The sequence below is a fragment of the Ctenopharyngodon idella genome, chromosome 17 (assembly GCF_019924925.1).
Source record: "Ctenopharyngodon idella isolate HZGC_01 chromosome 17, HZGC01, whole genome shotgun sequence".
Lineage (NCBI taxonomy): Eukaryota > Metazoa > Chordata > Actinopteri > Cypriniformes > Xenocyprididae > Ctenopharyngodon > Ctenopharyngodon idella.
Genome location: NC_067236.1, coordinates 28374491 through 28393372, shown reverse-complemented (window position 1 = coordinate 28393372; position 18882 = coordinate 28374491). Strand labels below are relative to the sequence as shown.

Sequence of the window (18882 nt, the reverse complement as noted above, 5' to 3'; positions counted from 1 at the left end):
TGTCACTTTAAGACCTGCGACACTATTTTCTCACAACTCTTTGTGTTCATTTAAAAATGTAACTAATTTAAGACTGTGCTTACGAGGATACTCAACAAAATGGGCATTTTGACATAATTTTGTGTTTTGTCCATTCAAGCACGAAAGAGAACTCAATGCGGCTCAGATTGTGCTACCAACACTTTATTGTTGCGCTTGAATGGTTTAAAAACATTTGCATGAATAAGAATGTGATCATATACAGTATCTCACAGAAGTGAGTACACCCCTCACATTTTTGTAAATATTTTATTATATCTTTTCATGTGACAACACTGAAGAAATGACACTTTGCTACAATGTGAAGTAGTGAGTGAACAGCTTGTATAACAGTGTAAATTTGCTGTCCCCTCAAAAGAACTCAACACACAGCCATTAATGTCTAAACCGCTGGCCACAAAAGTGAGTACACCCCTAAGTAAAAATGTCCAAATTGAGCCCAATTAGCCATTTTCTCTCCCCTGGTGTCATGTGACTCGTTAGTGTTACAAGGTCTCAGGTGTGAATGGGGAGCAGGTGTGTTAAATTTGGTGTTATCGCTCTCACTCTCTCACACTGGTCACTGGAAGTTCAACATGGCACCTCATGGCAAAGAACTCTCTGAGGATCTGAAAAAAAGAATTGTTGCTCTACATAAAGATGGCGTAGGCTATAAGAAGATTGCCAAGACCCTGAAACTGAGCTGCAGCACGGTGGCCAAGACCATACAGCGGTTTAACAGGACAGGTTTCACTCAGAACAGGCCTCGCCATGGTCGACCAAAGAAGTTGAGTGCATGTGCTCAGCATCATATCCAGAGGTTGTGTTTGGGGAAATAGACGTATGAGTGCTGCCAGCATTGCTGCAGAGGTTGAAGGGGTGGGGGGTCAGCCTGTCAGTGCTCAGACCATACGCCGCACACTGCATCAAATTGGTCTGCATGGCTGTCGTCCCAGAAGGAAGCCTCTTCTAAAGATGATGCACAAGAAAGCTGGCAAACAGTTTGCTGAAGACAAGCAGACTAAGGACATGGATTACTGGAACCATGTCCTGTGGTCTGATGAGACCAAGATAAACTTGTTTGGTTCAGATGGTGTCAAGAGATGTGTGTGGTGGCAACCAGGTGAGGAGTACAAAGACAAGTGTGTCTTGCTTACAGTCAAGCATGGTGGTGGGAGTGTCATGGTCTGGGGCTGCATGAGTGCTGCTGGCACTGGGGAGCTACAGTTCATTGAGGGAACCATGAATGCCAACATGTACTGTGACATACTGAAGCAGAGCATGATCCCCTCCCTTCAGAGACTGGGCCAAAGAAGCTGAGGGTACCTAAACTCTATTGAGCATCTGAGGGGCATGCTCAAACGGAAGGTGGAGGAGCGCAAGGTCTCTAACATCCACCAGCTCCGTGATGTGGTCATGGAGGAGTGGAAGAGGACTCCAGTGGCAACCTGTGAAGCTCTGGTGAACTCCATGCCCAAGAGGGTTAAGGCAGTGCTGAAAATAATGGTGGCCACACAAAATATTGACACTTTGGGCCCAATTTGGACATTTTCACATAGGGGTGTACTCACTTTTGTGGCCAGCGGTTTAGACATTAATGGCTGTGTGCTGAGTTATTTTGTGGGGACAGCAAATTTACACTGTTATACAAGCTGTTCACTCACTACTTCACATTGTAGCAAAGTGTCATTTCTTCAGTGTTGTCACATGAAAAGATATAAGAAAATATTTACAAAAATGTAAGGGATGTACTCACTTCTGTGAGATACTGTACTGTAATGTTAACTTAAGGATGACGGAAAAAAATAGATGCTGCGTTAATTGTGTTAAATAGTTTTAACATGTTAACGCATGCGAATAATTTTTTCAGGTTAAGGCATTTGTTTTTGACAGCAGTAATTTTTATATCGTTTTTTCCATACAATGACAACGTCAATGGGGTGGAAAACAACATTTGTGGGACCCCACTGACTTTCACTGTATGACAGAAAAAAAAAAAAGAATACTAAAAATACTGAAAACATCTTTTGTGTTTTATAGAAGAAAAAGTCAAACAAGTTTGGAATGACATGATGGTGAATAATTGACAGAATTTTCATTTTTGGGTAAACTATTCCTTTAAGTTGAGAGCTGACAGACATAAGCTATAAAAATTTCCAACTGAAATTCCATCTCTACCAGTATATAAGCTTACAAAGCTTTGATCCATCATACAGAACACCAACATAAATGTTTGCTTTAATATATGAATGAGAATAAACTTCATTCCTAACATCATAATGATTGACAGTATTCTGTTTTAAGTGGTTTGGAGGACAATGGGTCAGCAGCTGAAGAGCAGTCCCCTGGTGGGTCGTGACCAGGTAACTGGTCATGAACTCCAGCAGCCGTAGACAATCCCCAGGCCACCGCTGTGTGGTTTGCTCTTTAGTTCCACTGGTGTAAATGCCTCTTATAAATGAGGGTTTACAGAGTGTGTCAGGGCAGCCTGGGTTCTGTTACCTCTCACTCCTTAGACCCAAATCACACATACTGTGAAAATAAACCCTTGCACTCAACACCACTTCTCTGTCCCGAAGCCAAGCCTATGCTAGAGAAGCACCATTTACATTACATCCTTTTTTGGGTGTACAGTAAGAGTGCGATGTGTTCATACATCTAGCTGCTCAGTTTTAAGCTCTATGGTCAAATCAGATTAAACTGGTTTTAGGAAACTGCTATGGATGTTTAAAGCCAGGCAAAACACTTTGACATGCAGGTATTTCTGAAAATGGAAAAGGTCCCTGCCCAGTACCATCCAGTGGCAATGTCTTACCTTTTTCTTGCTACAGTAGATTTGCCATTTCTTCTCAGCAGGAAGGGCAAACATGGCCTCTCTATGTTTCTCTGTGAGATCCAGCTCATCCTGTAGGAGAAGGAGACATGATGAGAGGTTTCAAGTGTATACTCCATAATTTCAAGCCCAATAAATAAAGTTTAATTTACCACATTCTCATATGGTTAAATACCTAAAATTTAGACTTTATGTCCCTTGATTTCAATATAATAAAATATAATACAATAATAATACAATATAAAATTCACATTAATATAATATAATATAATATAATAGTTTTATATTATATTTATGCAAATAAATAAATATCTTACAAACTACAATGGCTGAACAAAAGATTTTATATATATATATATATATATATATATATATATATATATATATATATATATATATATATATATATATTTTATATATATATATATATATATATATATATATATATATATATATATATATATATTAAAAAAAAAAAAAAAAAACACACACACACACACACACACACACACCGATCAGGCATAACATTATGACCACCTTCCTAATATTGTGTTGGTCCCCCTTTTGCTGCCAAACCAGCCAGACCCATCGAGGCATGGACTCCACTAGACCCCTGAAGGTGTGCTGTGGTATCTGGCACCAAGATGTTAGCAGCAGATCCCTTAAGTCCTGTAAGTTGCGAGGTGGGACCTCCATGGATCGGACTTGTTTGTTCAGCACATCCCACAGATGCTCGATTGGATTGAGATCTGGGGAATTTGGAGGCCAAGTCAACACCTCAAACTCATTGTTGTGCTCCTCAAACCATTTTTTGTGGTTTGTGCTAACTATGTCCTAACCATTGTTGTGCTAACCCTCATCATTCCTGAACCATTTTTGCTTTGTGGCAGGGTGCATTATCCTGCTGAAAGAGGCCACAGCCACCAGGGAATACAGCTTCCTTCACTCTATACATGGTCTGCAACAATGCTTAGGTAGGTGGTATGTGTCAAAGTAACACCCACATGGATGGCAGGACCCAAGGTTTCCCAGCAGAACATTGCCCAAAGCATCACACTGCCTCTGCCGGCTTGCTTCTTCCCATAGTGCATCTTGGTGCCATTTGTTCCCCAGGTGTGCAACGCACACGCACCCGACCATCCACGTGATGTAAAAGAAAACTTGATTCATCAGACCAGACCACCTTCTTCCATTGCTCCGTGGTCCAGTTCTGATGCTTACGTGCCCACTGTTGGCGCTTTCGGCGGTGGACAAGGGTCAGCATGGGCACCCTGACTGGTCTCCGGCTATGCAGCCCCATACGCAAAAAAACTGCGATGCACTGTGTATTCTGACACCTTTCTATCAGAACCAGCATTAACTTCTTGAGCAATTTGAGCTACAGTAGCTCATCTGTTGTATCAGACCACACGGGCCAGCCTTTGCTCCCCGAGTGCATCAATGAGCCTTGGCCGCCCATGACCCTGTCACCGGTTCACCACTGTTCCTTCCTTGGACCACTTTTGATAGATACTGACCACTGCAGACCGGGAACACCCCACAAGAGCTGCAGTTTTGGAGATTAACCCTAGCCATCACAATTTGGCCCTTGTCAAACTCGTTCAAATCCTTACGCTTGCCAAATTTTTCCTGCTTCACATCAACTTTGAGGACAAAATGTTCACTTGCTGCCTAATATATCCCACCCAACAGGTGCCGTAACAACATTTCACTAATGTTATGCCTGATCAGTATATTTTATATTTTATATATATATATATACATATATATATACACACACACACACACACACACACACACACACACACAGTACTGTGCAAAAGTCTTGGGCATGTTTGTATTTTCACCTAAATAGAGGTTTTAAGTCAGTTATTTATATCTTTTGCTGTAGTGAGTCAGTAGGAAATATCAGTTTACATTTCCAAACATTCCTTTTGCAATTAATTGTAAAAATATTTGTATGCACAAGGAGTCTGACAACAGACGGTATGCTTCGCACGGAGATCTGATCTCACCATCATCGAGTCCATCTGGGATTACATGAAGAAACAGGAAAAAACTGAGACAGACTAAATCTAGAGGAACTGCAGCAACGTCTTCAAGACACTTGAAGAATCCTACCTCCCTAATCACAGACGGACTTGATGATGGTGAGATCAGATCTCCGTGAGGAGCATACCGGCTGTTGTCATACTCCATACAAAAAAAAAAAAAAAAATCCAGACAAAATATTTTCTTGCCTATTTATTTGTTGCATTTAATATTTAGTTTGGCAGTAACACACACAGGCATCCTATTAAGTCAGCCACGAGGCCTGACAAAACCAACATGACTTAAAGTCTGACATCAGCCTCTGGATATCACTGACCCTGAAGCGGGGGTTAATTTCCCACAATCCTGTGTGAGAGAGAGACTTCTTGTTTCCTCACAGCAAAGAAAAGATTTAGTCACGTAAACCATCAATTATTGCCTGCACACTCCTGTGACCTCGGTGCATTCCCATGATGCAGTTCTGGACTAAGTTGGTCATATTCAGTCCAGATGTTCGGGCACAAGTTAATTAACATCATGTGAGAGACACACAACAAGCAGGTCCAGAGACCACTTTAACAGGCTGCATAAGGAAATAATGAGGATAAAAAGAATGAAAAATACAGGGAAATCGTTTAATCCAACTCGTAAGTACTCATGTATATTTGAGCAGAGATTCCAGAGAGAGAACATCACATCCAGACACCACGTCTATTGTAGAGGCAGGCAGGTCAAAATCTGATCTTCTCCAGATCGTTCTCTCATACTTTTCTCCCTCTTTATGTCTCTGCGGGAAAACCTGAACTTGAGATTTTGTTAAATGAAAGCCATTTAGATAGAAGCAGCTCTGCAAAACTGCAACAAATGATAACTGGATGCTTTCAAGCAGTGACAGCAATGTACTTGCAACACTTCTTGCGTATGGTTGTGACAGTGTTAAACTATGAGACCAGTTTTCTGTTTGAGTTGCAGAGAAAGATGACTCAGTCAAAAAAAAAAAAAAAAATTTAAAGATAAAGTTCCGTATAAGGAGGACAGCTTTCTCGCCTCAAACCGATGCAAAATCAAAAGCCTGTCAGAAGTATTTTCCTGTTAAATCAACTTAACATGACACTGATTGACACCTCAGTTGTGTCTCTCTGTGAAAGCTCAAAGGCTCAGCAGGGGACAGGCTGCGTAAGGGATGGAGTCTGGTGCATACAAGTCATCCATGAGCCCATCTGTGCCAAATGCCTGCTGGTCATGCGCTGGTGGGCATGAGACATACAGACGTTCTTCTACTCAACAGAGTCTGCAGAGCTAATGAGGGGACATGCATTGTCTAACATACTCTTTACTGGACCATTAGCAGGGAATGCTTGGATTCCCCATATTACGGAATCCAAGACAAGCACTGATTCACTCCACAAATGGAGGAATGGTAGAGCAAAGCAGTTCTTAAATAAAGAATAAGCTTTTTTCTAACTATTCTGATGGGATTCTTTTGAATAAACACAGTTAACAGACTCTGTTTGTGATTTTTGGTCATGCAGGCATGCAAGCTTACAAACTTTGAATGTTCTGTCTTATCAAAAAAGGCAATGGTGAAAATTCATCATGGGATACAAAGACAAGCGCCCCTCTGTTTTAATAAGTTATCCTTAACATGCCTGTCAGTATAATGTTTGACAAACCCAAAGACCAGATTTGACTTTCAAACTGGCCTGAGTCCAAAGATCTAAAGCATCAGTTTAATAAAATATATAACAAACTGAAAGAAAATGAGACTACAATGAGTGCTCCATCTATCCACCCATCTATCTAGCCATCCATCCATCTACCCACCCATCCATCCACCCACTTATCTATTCACCAATCCATCCATCATGGGATACAAAGACAAGTTCCTCTAATGCTTTAATAAGTTATCCATAACATGTCTGTTAGTATAATGTTTGACAAAACCAAAGACCAGATTTGACTTTCAAAGTGGCCTGAGTCCAAAGATCTAAAGTATTAGTTTAATAAAATATATAGCAAACTAAAAGAAAATGAGACTACAATGAGTGCTTCATCTATCCACCCATCTATCTAGCCATCAATCCATCCATCCAACCACCCATTTACCTATTCATCCACCCACTTACTGTATCTATTCACCAATCCATCCATCTACCCACCCATCCATCCATCCATCCATCCATCCACCCATCCGATACAAAGACTCTCTGCGTTAATAAGTTATCCATAACATCTATCTATCTATCTATCTATCTATCTATCTATCTATCCATCCATCCATCTATCCATCTATCCATCCATACATCCATACATCCAATTGAGAGTATGGGAAATAAATAAAACAAAAGAAAGGAAACAAAAGAAAAAGTCTGAGTTCATGGCACATACCACCAGTTCAGTGAACATGGCATCCAGTTCCTCGGTGGGGGGCATGGGCAGGGTGGGCTCCATGGTTTGCAGTGTGAAGTTGCTGTCATGGCGGAGGCGGTAGGTGATCTCGGGATGGTCCTGCCCCTTTAGACAGCAGCAGAGGAATGACAGGCCCCGCCCTCCTCGCTTACGTGGGGCCATCATGGCTAGAGCCCCAGCCAGTCAAATGTGTCTCGCTTCAGCTACGACCCCCTGTCCAAGATAAAACAAAAAGAGAAAATGAAAAGGCGTGATATCAAAGCTACCAAAAAAAGGATACAGGGAATTGTTCTTAGGTCACTGAAAATGTGCATGGCTGTGCTGGGATGCATCTCAATGAAAAACAGAACAACATGACAACGTGGTGGAAAATCATACCCTCACCAGGGCTATTTGCAGCCATATGTCACAAGAGAAGTGTGAGGTATTGAAACTAAAATGTTAATGTATTGAGTATACACTCGTGACTAACAGGTTAAATTGGACCTCCCACTGTAGACCAGTAGTGATATGCATTGCAAAGTGTCCGTATTGGTGCATAAAATCTTACTGCAATGAAACACAATCAAAACTTTGATTACAGTATACTTCATCATGTTTTGCAAAGGTACATAGTTTGGGGTCAGTAAGATTTTTTTACAGAAATAAATACTTTTATGCAGCACTCATTGATTAGCTAACTCCATTGATCATTACATTGATCAAAAGTGACAGTAAAGATATTTACAAAAAAAAAAAAAAAAAAAAAAAAAAAATATGTTCTTTTAAAATGTCTATTAATCAAAGAATCAAAAAAAAAAAAAAAAAGTATCATGGTTTAAACAATATTATTAGCACAACTGTTTTCAACATCGCAAGTAATAAAAAATGGTTTCTGAGCACCAAATTAGCATATTAGAATGATTTCAGAAGGATCATGTGACACTGAAGAGGAAGACTGGAGTAATGATGCTGAAAAACTCAGATTTGCCATCACAGGAATAAATAATATTTTAAAATAACTGTTTATTTTTTAATACATTTTAATAATATTTCACAATATTATTGATTTTACTGTAGTTTTGAGCAAATAAAGTGAGGATAAGAGACTTCCCAAACCTAGACTTTTGAATGGTGAAAATCAGAAATGGGATTGACTCTTTGTGTCTCCGTGCAGTGATACTCATAATATGCAGCACTATATGATATTATAACCCATCACAACAATCACACAAGCTCTAGAAACACACACAAGCACATAAACTCTAGAAACACACAGTGACATGATTCGACATGCAGAGCGTCATGTAGACAGATAGCTATAAAAGCAATGAGCTATCACATTACGCTTATTAGGTGCTTTTATATGTGAATCCCTTTACAAAAAAAAAGCAAACCATGTTGACACTAAACATTGTTTATAATTTGCTTTACAAGTAATAGCCTATAATTTAGTATTTAAGTGGGTCTGTGTCTATCAGTGAAAGACAACTGCATGGGAAAACAGAGAAGCTCTTGACAAGGATTAATCAAAAATGCTAAAGCAATGAAATTATTAAAAAATATCATGTAAACAACAGTTCGTTTTTTTAAAGGTGTGGTGGCATATGTGTGAATATCAACCGAAATGTAAGTTTGAACACCAAAAAGGCCAATACATTAACAATAACCACTGTGAAAGAAGAAAGTTTAAAAATGTTCACACATCTCCTTTACATACAGTGAAACCAAACTGAGCACAAGCTCCAAAAAGAACCATAAAAATGGGTTTGCATTGCAGGTCTTCTGAAGCCATATGATAGCTTATGTGTGAGGAACAGACCAAAGTGTAAAACTGGAGCTTCTGCATATCAAGATAAGACTTATTTTTTGGTCTATTCTTCACACAAAGCTATCGTATGACTTCAGAAGTCTTGACAAATAGTGCATAAACCAACTTTATGGTGCTTTTTATATCCTTTTTTTGGGCTGAATGAACTTTCTTCTTCTTAAACCAATTTGGAACATCATGAGGGTGAGTTAATGATGACTGAAATTACATTTTTGGATGAACTTTCTTTGAATCCCTTTAACACCAGGTTACTACAAGGCAACTGTCGTTTGTGTCTTTTCATAATAAAAGTGTCTGCCAAATGTCTACTTACTACTTAACCACAACATCACCTTGTTTGATCTAGATCCCCAGATGTCCCAGATTTCATAAAACACAAAAGAGACACACAGACACAAAGATTTGTCTGTCTGTAATCTATATCCCCAGACCTCACACAATGAAACTAGCCCTCACCTCTCAAAAGACTGAACCGTGTTCATCTTCCTTTTCTCCATATTAGGAATAACAGAGAAAGTTACCATGCCCAACTTTATCTTCATCCAGTCCAGCTTTAATGAGTACACCAGCCTGAGCTCCAGCGCAAAGGCCATCATGACCCATAAGTCGTCAAACATAAACTTCACTCTGAATTTATGATCAGACCCAGAAGCTCAAAGTGACCAGATGTTTCCCTTTAGAAGAACAGGGACATAAAGACTTAAATGGCTTCAGGATTAGACTGGAGTTTATAGTACGTGTGTTTGTGTAAAATCTGCTCAGTGTACTTGACCCTGCAGCGCAGGTTTATAGTGCCATCATACCCAAACACAGACTTAAATGGTGATGCCAAACATGATCCGCTATGCAGTTTGACCTCTGAATGTTTGTCTGCAGCTCATCTGAGAAAAGAAACTGCTGAAAATCATTCTATCAATTTAGAGCTACTAGTGTTGTCAAAAGTACCGGTACTTCGGTATCAAGTCGGTACTGAAATTTTGAAAATGTGACGATACCCACATTTCTGTAGTACCGTTAGTAACGAGAATCCGGGTACGGTACCCACTGATAGGGCTGTGGCAGTATTTACGTGAATATGACACAAGTGAAGCGCAAAGCTTTGTTTACAAAAGAAATAATAGGTTAGCAATTAAATGTGACATCGCAGCCATGGAAACATTTTGGTTCATGCCGAATGAGAGAGGTACGCGAGTCCATAAATTTAAGCTTTGTATTCTGTTTTGCAAATCACGATCTGGTCACCCGATTAGCAGAGAATTTAACAATATTCCATTAGTTATTCCACTGAACATGGAATCTCTGTTTCTTTTCCCAAATCTTCACTCACGCAGGGGATTATAAACGTTTCTTCCTTTTGTTCGCTTTTAGGCCTATTATAGACTATTCTCATTCTTTACTGTGGTAAAGTAGAAAAAACACTGTAGGACAGAAACCTTTTTGCTTGCACGTCAATTTCTATTTAACACAGTTTGTGCTTGTTATTAGACTTTCTATAGCACATTTCACACACGCAGGTGATTTGTAGTTTCCTTTTCTCTGGCAGCACTAAATCAAACATAGCCTGAATGTCTTGCCCCTGCTGAAGATAAAACTCGCTCTTCAGACCTTTTACAACAAGTGTCAGTTGCTTGTAACGTCAGGAGATAACATGAAGATATTATAAAAGAGATGGTCTCTTTCCTGCTCGTGTCCCACATCCCTCTCAAAGCGCAGAGCGGTAGGCTATATGACGCATCTTTGTGTGGAAATAAAAAAAAACCGAAATGTATAACTTTCTTATTATTTAGGTTACCATTATTTACCGATATTTGTTTCATAGTTTTACAGGCTATAGTGTGTCGTTTCACTGAAGGAATAGCTAAAATAAAACACGCACGTCTGTTACAAAATGGATGTTTGAGCATTTGTTTATTTATTTTTTAAAATTTATTTCATTGAGGTATATATACATACATACACACAAGCTCCAAGTATTTATATGTATGATTACCATCATATTTAATATGTTTTTAAAATATAAAATAGTAAAATAGTTCCAACAGATTTTCCTGTGGTACCGAAATTGGTACCGAGAACCGTAAAATTTTTATTATATGGAAGTTTGGTACCGTGACAACACTAAGAGCTACACAAAATAATTAAAGGAGCAGTTTCAGACCATCAACCATCAGAATTAGAATAAAAAAATGCAATTTTTGGAGGCTTTTGTCATTTTTACTTAGAAGACAGTGGAGAATTGACAAGAAAAAGAAGGGATAGACCAAAAAGCGGCCCAAGCATAGGGGTGTAACGATATATTGTTATATCGAGATACCGCGATATAAAAGTGCGACAATATGTATCGTTGATGTAAATGTTATGATTTGCGATAGTTATTTTTATCCAAGGCTCAGCTTACTGTATTTATAAGGTATAATTCACAAATTCTGTCATCATGTACTCCCTCTCATACTGTTTCTAACCTACAAGATTTTCATTCAACTTCCAAACACAACTGAAAATATTTTTTAATGAAACCTGAGAGATTTCTGTCCCTCCATTTAAAGTCCATTCAGATCCAAAAATGTCAAAGGCATTGTAAAAATAATCAATTGAGTGGTCTAATCCAAATCCAAGTCTTCTGAAGAGACATGATGGTGTTATATGATGAACAGATTTACAACATGAGAGTGAGTAAATGCAGAATTTAAATTTTTGGATGAACTAACCATTTTGACATGCTTTCTTGCGATTAGAACTGTAATTAATGTGATTGATTGCATTGATTTAAATCACCGTCATGTTTAGTTTTAGTAACATGATTATTCAAAGTGTTTTAGATGATTTATTCTTATATGTATAGTCCATTAATAGAGGGAGAGGCAATACTACATTAAACTACTATATATAATGTTTAATATAACGTATAATAATGCAATGGGGTCCTGATCATAACAAAAAAAAAAATAATAATAATAAAGTAATAATAATAAAAACATTTATTATTCATTAATATTAATTTATTCTCTTCTTTAATTTGGATTAAAATATTGCGATAGTATTGAATCATAAGTTCAGTATCGCGATTTGTATTGAATCATGACATGAGTGTATTGTTACACCCCTACTCAAGCTGGACCCAAACTCATGGGTGAACAAATAACTTGTATTAAAGACAACTAATACAATTAAAAACGCAATGTCATGCAGGGTCATCCGTGAACACCACTGAGAGATTATTAAAATGAATCTGTGAATCATTTCTTTTCAACTGGTTCTTTAAAATGAATCTTCAGAATGATTCACTAAAATCAATAGGACTTCCCATTGCTTCTTGAAATCAAGAATGGCTTTGTGAGCATGTCCGAGTGACTCTACTTTGGTTATCAGGCTACGTGCCCAGTACAACATGACATTTAAAAAAAAAAAAAAAAAAAAAAAAAAAAACAGGTTTGTCAGCATTTTTTTAAGCTACACCACTTCTGAAAATTGAATAATGTTGAAAAAGCTACAAAGACTGTCATGCTACTGAGAAATGTAGTTAAATTAGTATGGAAATGCGACTTTTATAGTTTAGTCACATCCAGGTGAGAAAGATAAAAAAAAGGAAGGAAGGAAGGAAGCAAAGAAGGAAGCAAAGATAAAGCAAAATTGTAGAGGAAACTCTTATGCGTTTTTTTTTTCTAAGCCTTGAAACGAATGATTCACTCTGCCATGTCAACAGCCTGGATGTTCACACTAACACGGCCTTGAGTAATTTTCCAACAAGGAAGAGTATCTCGATTCTCACACTGTAACCATTTAGCAGCGATAACCCAGCAGAGCAGACACAGCTGTTCCTCTGAGCGAGGCTGGGAATTTTCTCACCGCTGGGTTTATTTAAAGGTGTGAAAATAGCTCCGGCCTGGCTAGCTGGTCAAATGATCAGTGGGCAAGGACCACACACTTCTCACCACAAAAAAATGGATTCCAGATCTATTATTAGATCATCCTGAATACAGAACAACTGCACAATTTCTATTCATGACAATTTCTACCATGACAACAGGCTTTGAGAATGTAGATGTTCTCAGCAATATTACATTTATTCGTTTAGGAGATGGGTAAATCTCATAAAAACATGTCAAGAACATTTTACTTAAATAAAAAAAAAACATATTTTGCATAATGATAATGAAGCCCTATTAGCCCATAAGTTTTGCCTGATGACATTTAAAAAAAAAAAAAACACATTAAAGCACATTCCCCCATATTCTAATTCTAATTAATTTTGAGTTTTATTTTGAAATTCCCATTGTATTGATAATTTCTCATTACTGTCACAGTGTTGGTTACAGCAAGGGACAGCAGATGCAGGATCTAGTTGCAGCAGTTATACACTGTAAAAAAAATAATTGTTGGTTTAACCTAAAGGGGTGGATCATTGCGATTTCACTTTTTTAACTTTAGTTAGTATGTAATGTTGCTGCTTGAGCATAAACAGTATCTGCAAAGTTACAGCGCTGAAAGTTCAATGCAAACGGAGATATTGTCTTTTAAACTTATGGCAGTTTAATGCCTACAAAAACAACCGGTTTGGACTACAACGAGCTTCTTCCCGGGTTGGTGACATCATAAACCTTGCAATTAACATAAACCCTGCCCACGGGAACACGCAACAAAGTGGGTGAGGCCATGTCGCGTGCATACAAGTCTTCTTCCTAGGGACGCTGGACTTAGTGAACAATGTTTAAAATTTATGTTTAATTCTAAAGACAGCTTCCAGAATCTCAATGTTCAATGCTGGATTTGCACAAAGGCTATTACTGAAAGATGGAGCAGTTCCCACTTTAAAAGCAGAAGCTGCTGTTTATGGGCCCCTAACTGTAAGTATGTTTTATTTTTTTATGAAGTTATATAGTTTCTGGGACGTAAACAAAGACCAACTCGGTTTGGCTTCGCTAGCCAGTTAGCTAAAATCTACAAACACCAACAAACTTGTATGTAATCACACCAGCGAACTTCTGTTGGTGTTTGTTGGCGTTTCTGTTATCGGTGTCCAGCATTGTTTCTTTACGGCTTTTATGTTGTGTTTACCCACATGCTCGTTCATGTTATAAATTAAACAATACCTTTACAAAAATGCTACTACTCAGTCATGTACTCAGCTACAGTAAAGCTTTAATCAGAACACAGCAGTAACATTTACAAGTGACAGCATATCTAAACACTGACAAATACTAACAAAAATACTTAACATTCATAAACGTCCATTAAAAGCCGTGCTTACAGAGGTTCTGCTTGACACTCTTCATCATTACTGCTATCTGGGTCTGATTCGGGCTCAAATTAATACGGCAATATCGATGCCATTATTTACAATGGTAAGGGGTGTGGCGTTTCCGGACAATGTGAATCACGACAACGTATTCCGGACAGCGAATCACAATACACAGGGCCAGCTAACCAATCTCAGTCCATTGCGTATTTCTGAGGGAGGGGCTTCATGGAACCAGGAACTCAACGGACCCATTTTTATTTTGGCATTTGTCAGATAGGAGTTTTTAGGAGAAGGGAAACAGAGGTGTAGAATGAACAAAAATATATAAAAAACACGGCATTTTTTAAAAACGAAGCATTAAGACATGTTAAACTGCGCCCCATAAACACAATCAAGCCTAGAAAAAAAAAACACTGAACCACCCCTTTAAAAGTAAGTTACATGGTTGCCTTCAAATTTTGAGTTCATTGAGTTAATACGATGAAGGTGACTGGTTTAATCAACAGAAACTCAAAATATTATCTGAACCACATTAATTAAGTTGATTTGACAAAAGAAAAATGTTGTGATAAATCATGAAAATAATTTTTTACAGTGTATTTATTTACAAAAGAGCCAAATTATAAAACATGCGAGAAAAACAGGAGAACAACAAGCTAACCACTGTGATATCAATGAGAATGGACAAAGAACTACTAAAACTGAGGTCTGCATATACACAGGTTAAATAATCACACTAGAAACAGGTGTGCAACTAAATCAGTAACCCTAGAAACAAATGAAGAGCAGGAAAAGCAAACAGGAACAAAACACAGGAAAACAAGGTGATACAAACTAAAAGTCCATGAAAACAGAAAATAAACCTGACAATTACATTCTTAGTACTAATTAAATTAAATCCAGTACAACAAATACTACTTACTATAAAATACTATATATATATATATATATATATATATATATATATATATATATATATATATGCCACTGTAAATCATTCACAAGCGGCAGATTTAAATCCCACGTGCCACTGCTGGATGTCCTTGTTCGCAAGGTCTGATCCAAACTATGACCCACAAACACCGCTAAGCAAATATTCTCTTTCTTTGCAATTCAAACACAATACAATGCAGGAGCTTATCTGACAAATGCCAAAATAAAAATGGGTAATCCAAATCCACATCTTGTCCAAACAAAGCACTGGGATCACCTAGGAGCAGAATAATCTTTACATCCTGGGAAACCCCTAAAATGTAAACATCGTAAAAAGACTAGAACAGGAAAGTTATTATTACAAAACCTACAAATGTGTGAATGTAAAAAAAATGATCATCTGCTCCTCATCTTTCAGCTCACAGGCTTATGGGATACCGCAGTCTGTACTAAGACAGGTGACTAAAATATTTACAACTAAAATAGTAAAAGAATCAGCAGCTAGCCTAAATGAAAGCAAACATGTGCTATGAACAGAGCTTAACATTTTATCCCTAATAAAAAATGACGTCTTTCCCAAAGCCCAAATGAAATAAGAGTCTCGCTGTGCTTGTAAAACACATAAAACAACCAGTTTATGTATAAGCTTGTCTTTACTGAATGGACAACTGACAACTGAAAAAAGAAGCATGTTCTAAAAATTGTGGTCACAGGTTCAAGTCCATTTCATTTGACATGCATCCTTGACAGTGCTGTTATATTAAAACTAAACAAAAAAAAGAAAGTTATTTAAAATAAAAAATAAAATATAAATATTAGATAAAAAAAAAAAAAAAAAACAGAAATGTTGCCTTGGTGAAAAAATAAATATGTAAAACAAAAATTCATGCTACAGAAATTTATGGGAAAAAAATAGCAAATAAAAAATTAAAAAATAAAAAAAATTCACAAAAGCACAATAACAAAGTACATAAAAACTGAATCTGAAGCTTACTGAATATTAATTTAAAATTAAAATGAAAACAAAAAATATAATTCAGAATATGAATAAATACTATAATACTAAAATAACACTGGCCTTGAAAATGGACATCTTGTTAATATTACCTCACAGCATTAAAGGGGTACTAAAACTGAAATCAGTGCTACTTGACTAGAGAAAACAGAGGAAAAAAGGCTGTTGTCTTTGCCAAATAGGTAGGAAAACTCCCATAATGCACTAGGCATGTTGCCGTCCAAGGCTACTCCCACCAGTCTGCTATGGATATGCGCAAAGTCCCATTCAAGGAAAGTCTGTTCACTCAGCGGCCATATTTGCAACGCCTCCAAGCAGCTATTTCGGACATCCAAGACCAAGTCCTATCTATTTGAATCCTGAAATCTCAAAAACTGCTTGGCGAACTCCCAATTAAATTACATATTTCAAATCAACAACAAAATCTGACATGAACCGTCACATAAATGTTGTTTCTTATGCTCAAATAGCGTTAAAAAGCTTATTTTTCAGGCTAGACGAGCCAATGCGCATGTGCAGTCCTAAGCGCGAGTCTCAGGTTTCTATGGGAACCGGAGCCTCTAACAGCAGCTGCTGTGACGCAATTACTTTATCATTCAGCAATTGGCTCTTTTACTTAAAAGGCGGGACGCATTCCAACATATTGCACGTTGCAGTTTCTCCCATTCATAACTAACAGGAGTGAACCATCTTTCTATATCTAGTCTTTGATACGCATGACCAGAGTCAAATACCGCCTTCCTTTAGTAGGAAATACTTCTTAGTAGGGCTAGTAAGACACATCGACATAATTGATTATGTTGATTACGCACTGTTTACGTTCATCCCTAATCCCCAGTCACGTTTCACACAAAACAAAACTCTAGAGCAGATGCTAGTGGCTAGTATGGCAACACCGTTTAATATAGTTGCATTCATACAGCTTTTTGTTTTTTTATGAGTGTGACAGCCACATTCTATAACCAAACAGACACCTGCACACTTTCAGGACTCACAACAGCATTCTCGACAAACCCGCGCTGAACGAACGGAACTGCACTGGACAACTAGTGTGCTACGGGTCTGCAACTAGTCTGCTACATCATATAATGTGAGAGCCACAGTGAACTTCACAGTTGTGACAGCATTTGTAGTCTCTCATTCTCCTAGGATGGCTTGAGGGTGAGTAAATCATGGGATAATTTTCATTTTTGAGTGAACTATCCCTTTAACCCTCTGTTGATCCAACTGTCTGTGTTCAAGGATACAAAAATGATGCAGCCTGGAGCTCTGGAGCTGTCAAAAGGATGACCTTTTTTGCATCATCCGGTGGACTTTTGGTGACAAATAAATGTGAATTTCTCAGTTACACAAAGAATGAGTAAACGTTGTTTAAAATACATATACTACCGACATTGTAACAACACAAAATGGATTGAAATTGGTGAAGTTACATTTTAAATACTTCTCCAGATACTCTCAACATCCTCTTCCAAAGCAATTCAGATACATTTTTGGAGGGGAATAGTGTCAATTTCTGCAAGCCTTGTACTGTCTATATTAAAGGTCAGGCTCAGGAGACTATAATCAAGGGCTATCTACGACAAGACTGATACTTCACTATACAAAAAAAAAAAAAAGCACAACAGTTATAAAAGTATATACAGAGTATAAAAGGGAATAATGACAACAAGTACAGAACTGGGAGGGAACACCAGAAGGTAGATTTCAAGTGATGTGCATGTCTGTGCAGCAACTGGCATGAAAATGCCTCCATAACACACTTGTCTTATGAAATCTCTTTCTCTCTCTTTCTCTCTCACCAGTGAAGCTAATCCATGACAGCCCAGCCCATGTATCTCCGTGCCCCACCCTGGTGACCGCACTTCAGCAGGGCATGTGCTGACGTTCACTCCACACGTTTACACCACCTCTCTGATCTGATTCACCAGGCCTCATTATGCCTCATTATGTAAGCAAAGTCATATCTTTATGAACGGCTGTATTGATCATGCATCAGGAAGCAATTCCCATTCATCTTGGATCAGGAGTAAAAGCATTGAGAATAAACCAAAATCATGAAGCACGTTTACACTTCTGCACATCATGAAGCACTGTACATACACTCCTGCTTAAAATTAATGGTTTCAGAATGAAAATCAAAAGCAAATATGATGCAGTGGACCATAAAAAAATATTTAAAAACTTTAGCCACACTGTCAAGTCACCTTTATTTATATAGCGCTTTATACAATACAGTCAGTTCAATATTGATTAAATTTACGTCAGTTATGAAACAAAGTCGAAACGGCTCTAAAGCAGCTCTGCAGAAAATAGTAGTGCCATTATTCAGCTCAATTCAGTTTTGTTCTCATCCAATACATGTAAATGTATTTGCATTATTATATGGCATTTATTTTAAAGAGAAATAGTATTTTCAAGTAAAATATTTTACAGTAAGATGTTTGTGATGTAGGGAAAAAAACTATTAAAAAAATAAGATAATTTGGACACATTCTGCTTGTCAAATGTCAATATTTATATTGATGACTTCATACATCCACTAAAAATCACCTTTCTTTTCTCAACTGTTTACGTTCAAATTAAAGGCGGGG

General features: G+C 37.7%; 1 protein-coding gene across 4 annotated transcripts in view; it reads right to left on the bottom strand.

Moving 5' to 3' along the window:
- The window catches only part of daam1a (dishevelled associated activator of morphogenesis 1a), a 63561-nt gene that overhangs the window by 25699 nt on the left and 18980 nt on the right, over positions 1–18882 (bottom strand). For all 4 annotated transcript variants that reach the window (XM_051867503.1, XM_051867505.1, XM_051867504.1 and 1 more), the window contains 2 exons: positions 7271–7504; positions 2834–2923 (listed from right to left, as the gene is read on the bottom strand). In XM_051867503.1, coding sequence (XP_051723463.1) covers positions 2834–2923; positions 7271–7456 — 276 coding nt within the window. In that variant the 5' untranslated portion in view covers positions 7457–7504. The remainder of the gene's footprint in view (positions 1–2833; positions 2924–7270; positions 7505–18882) is intronic.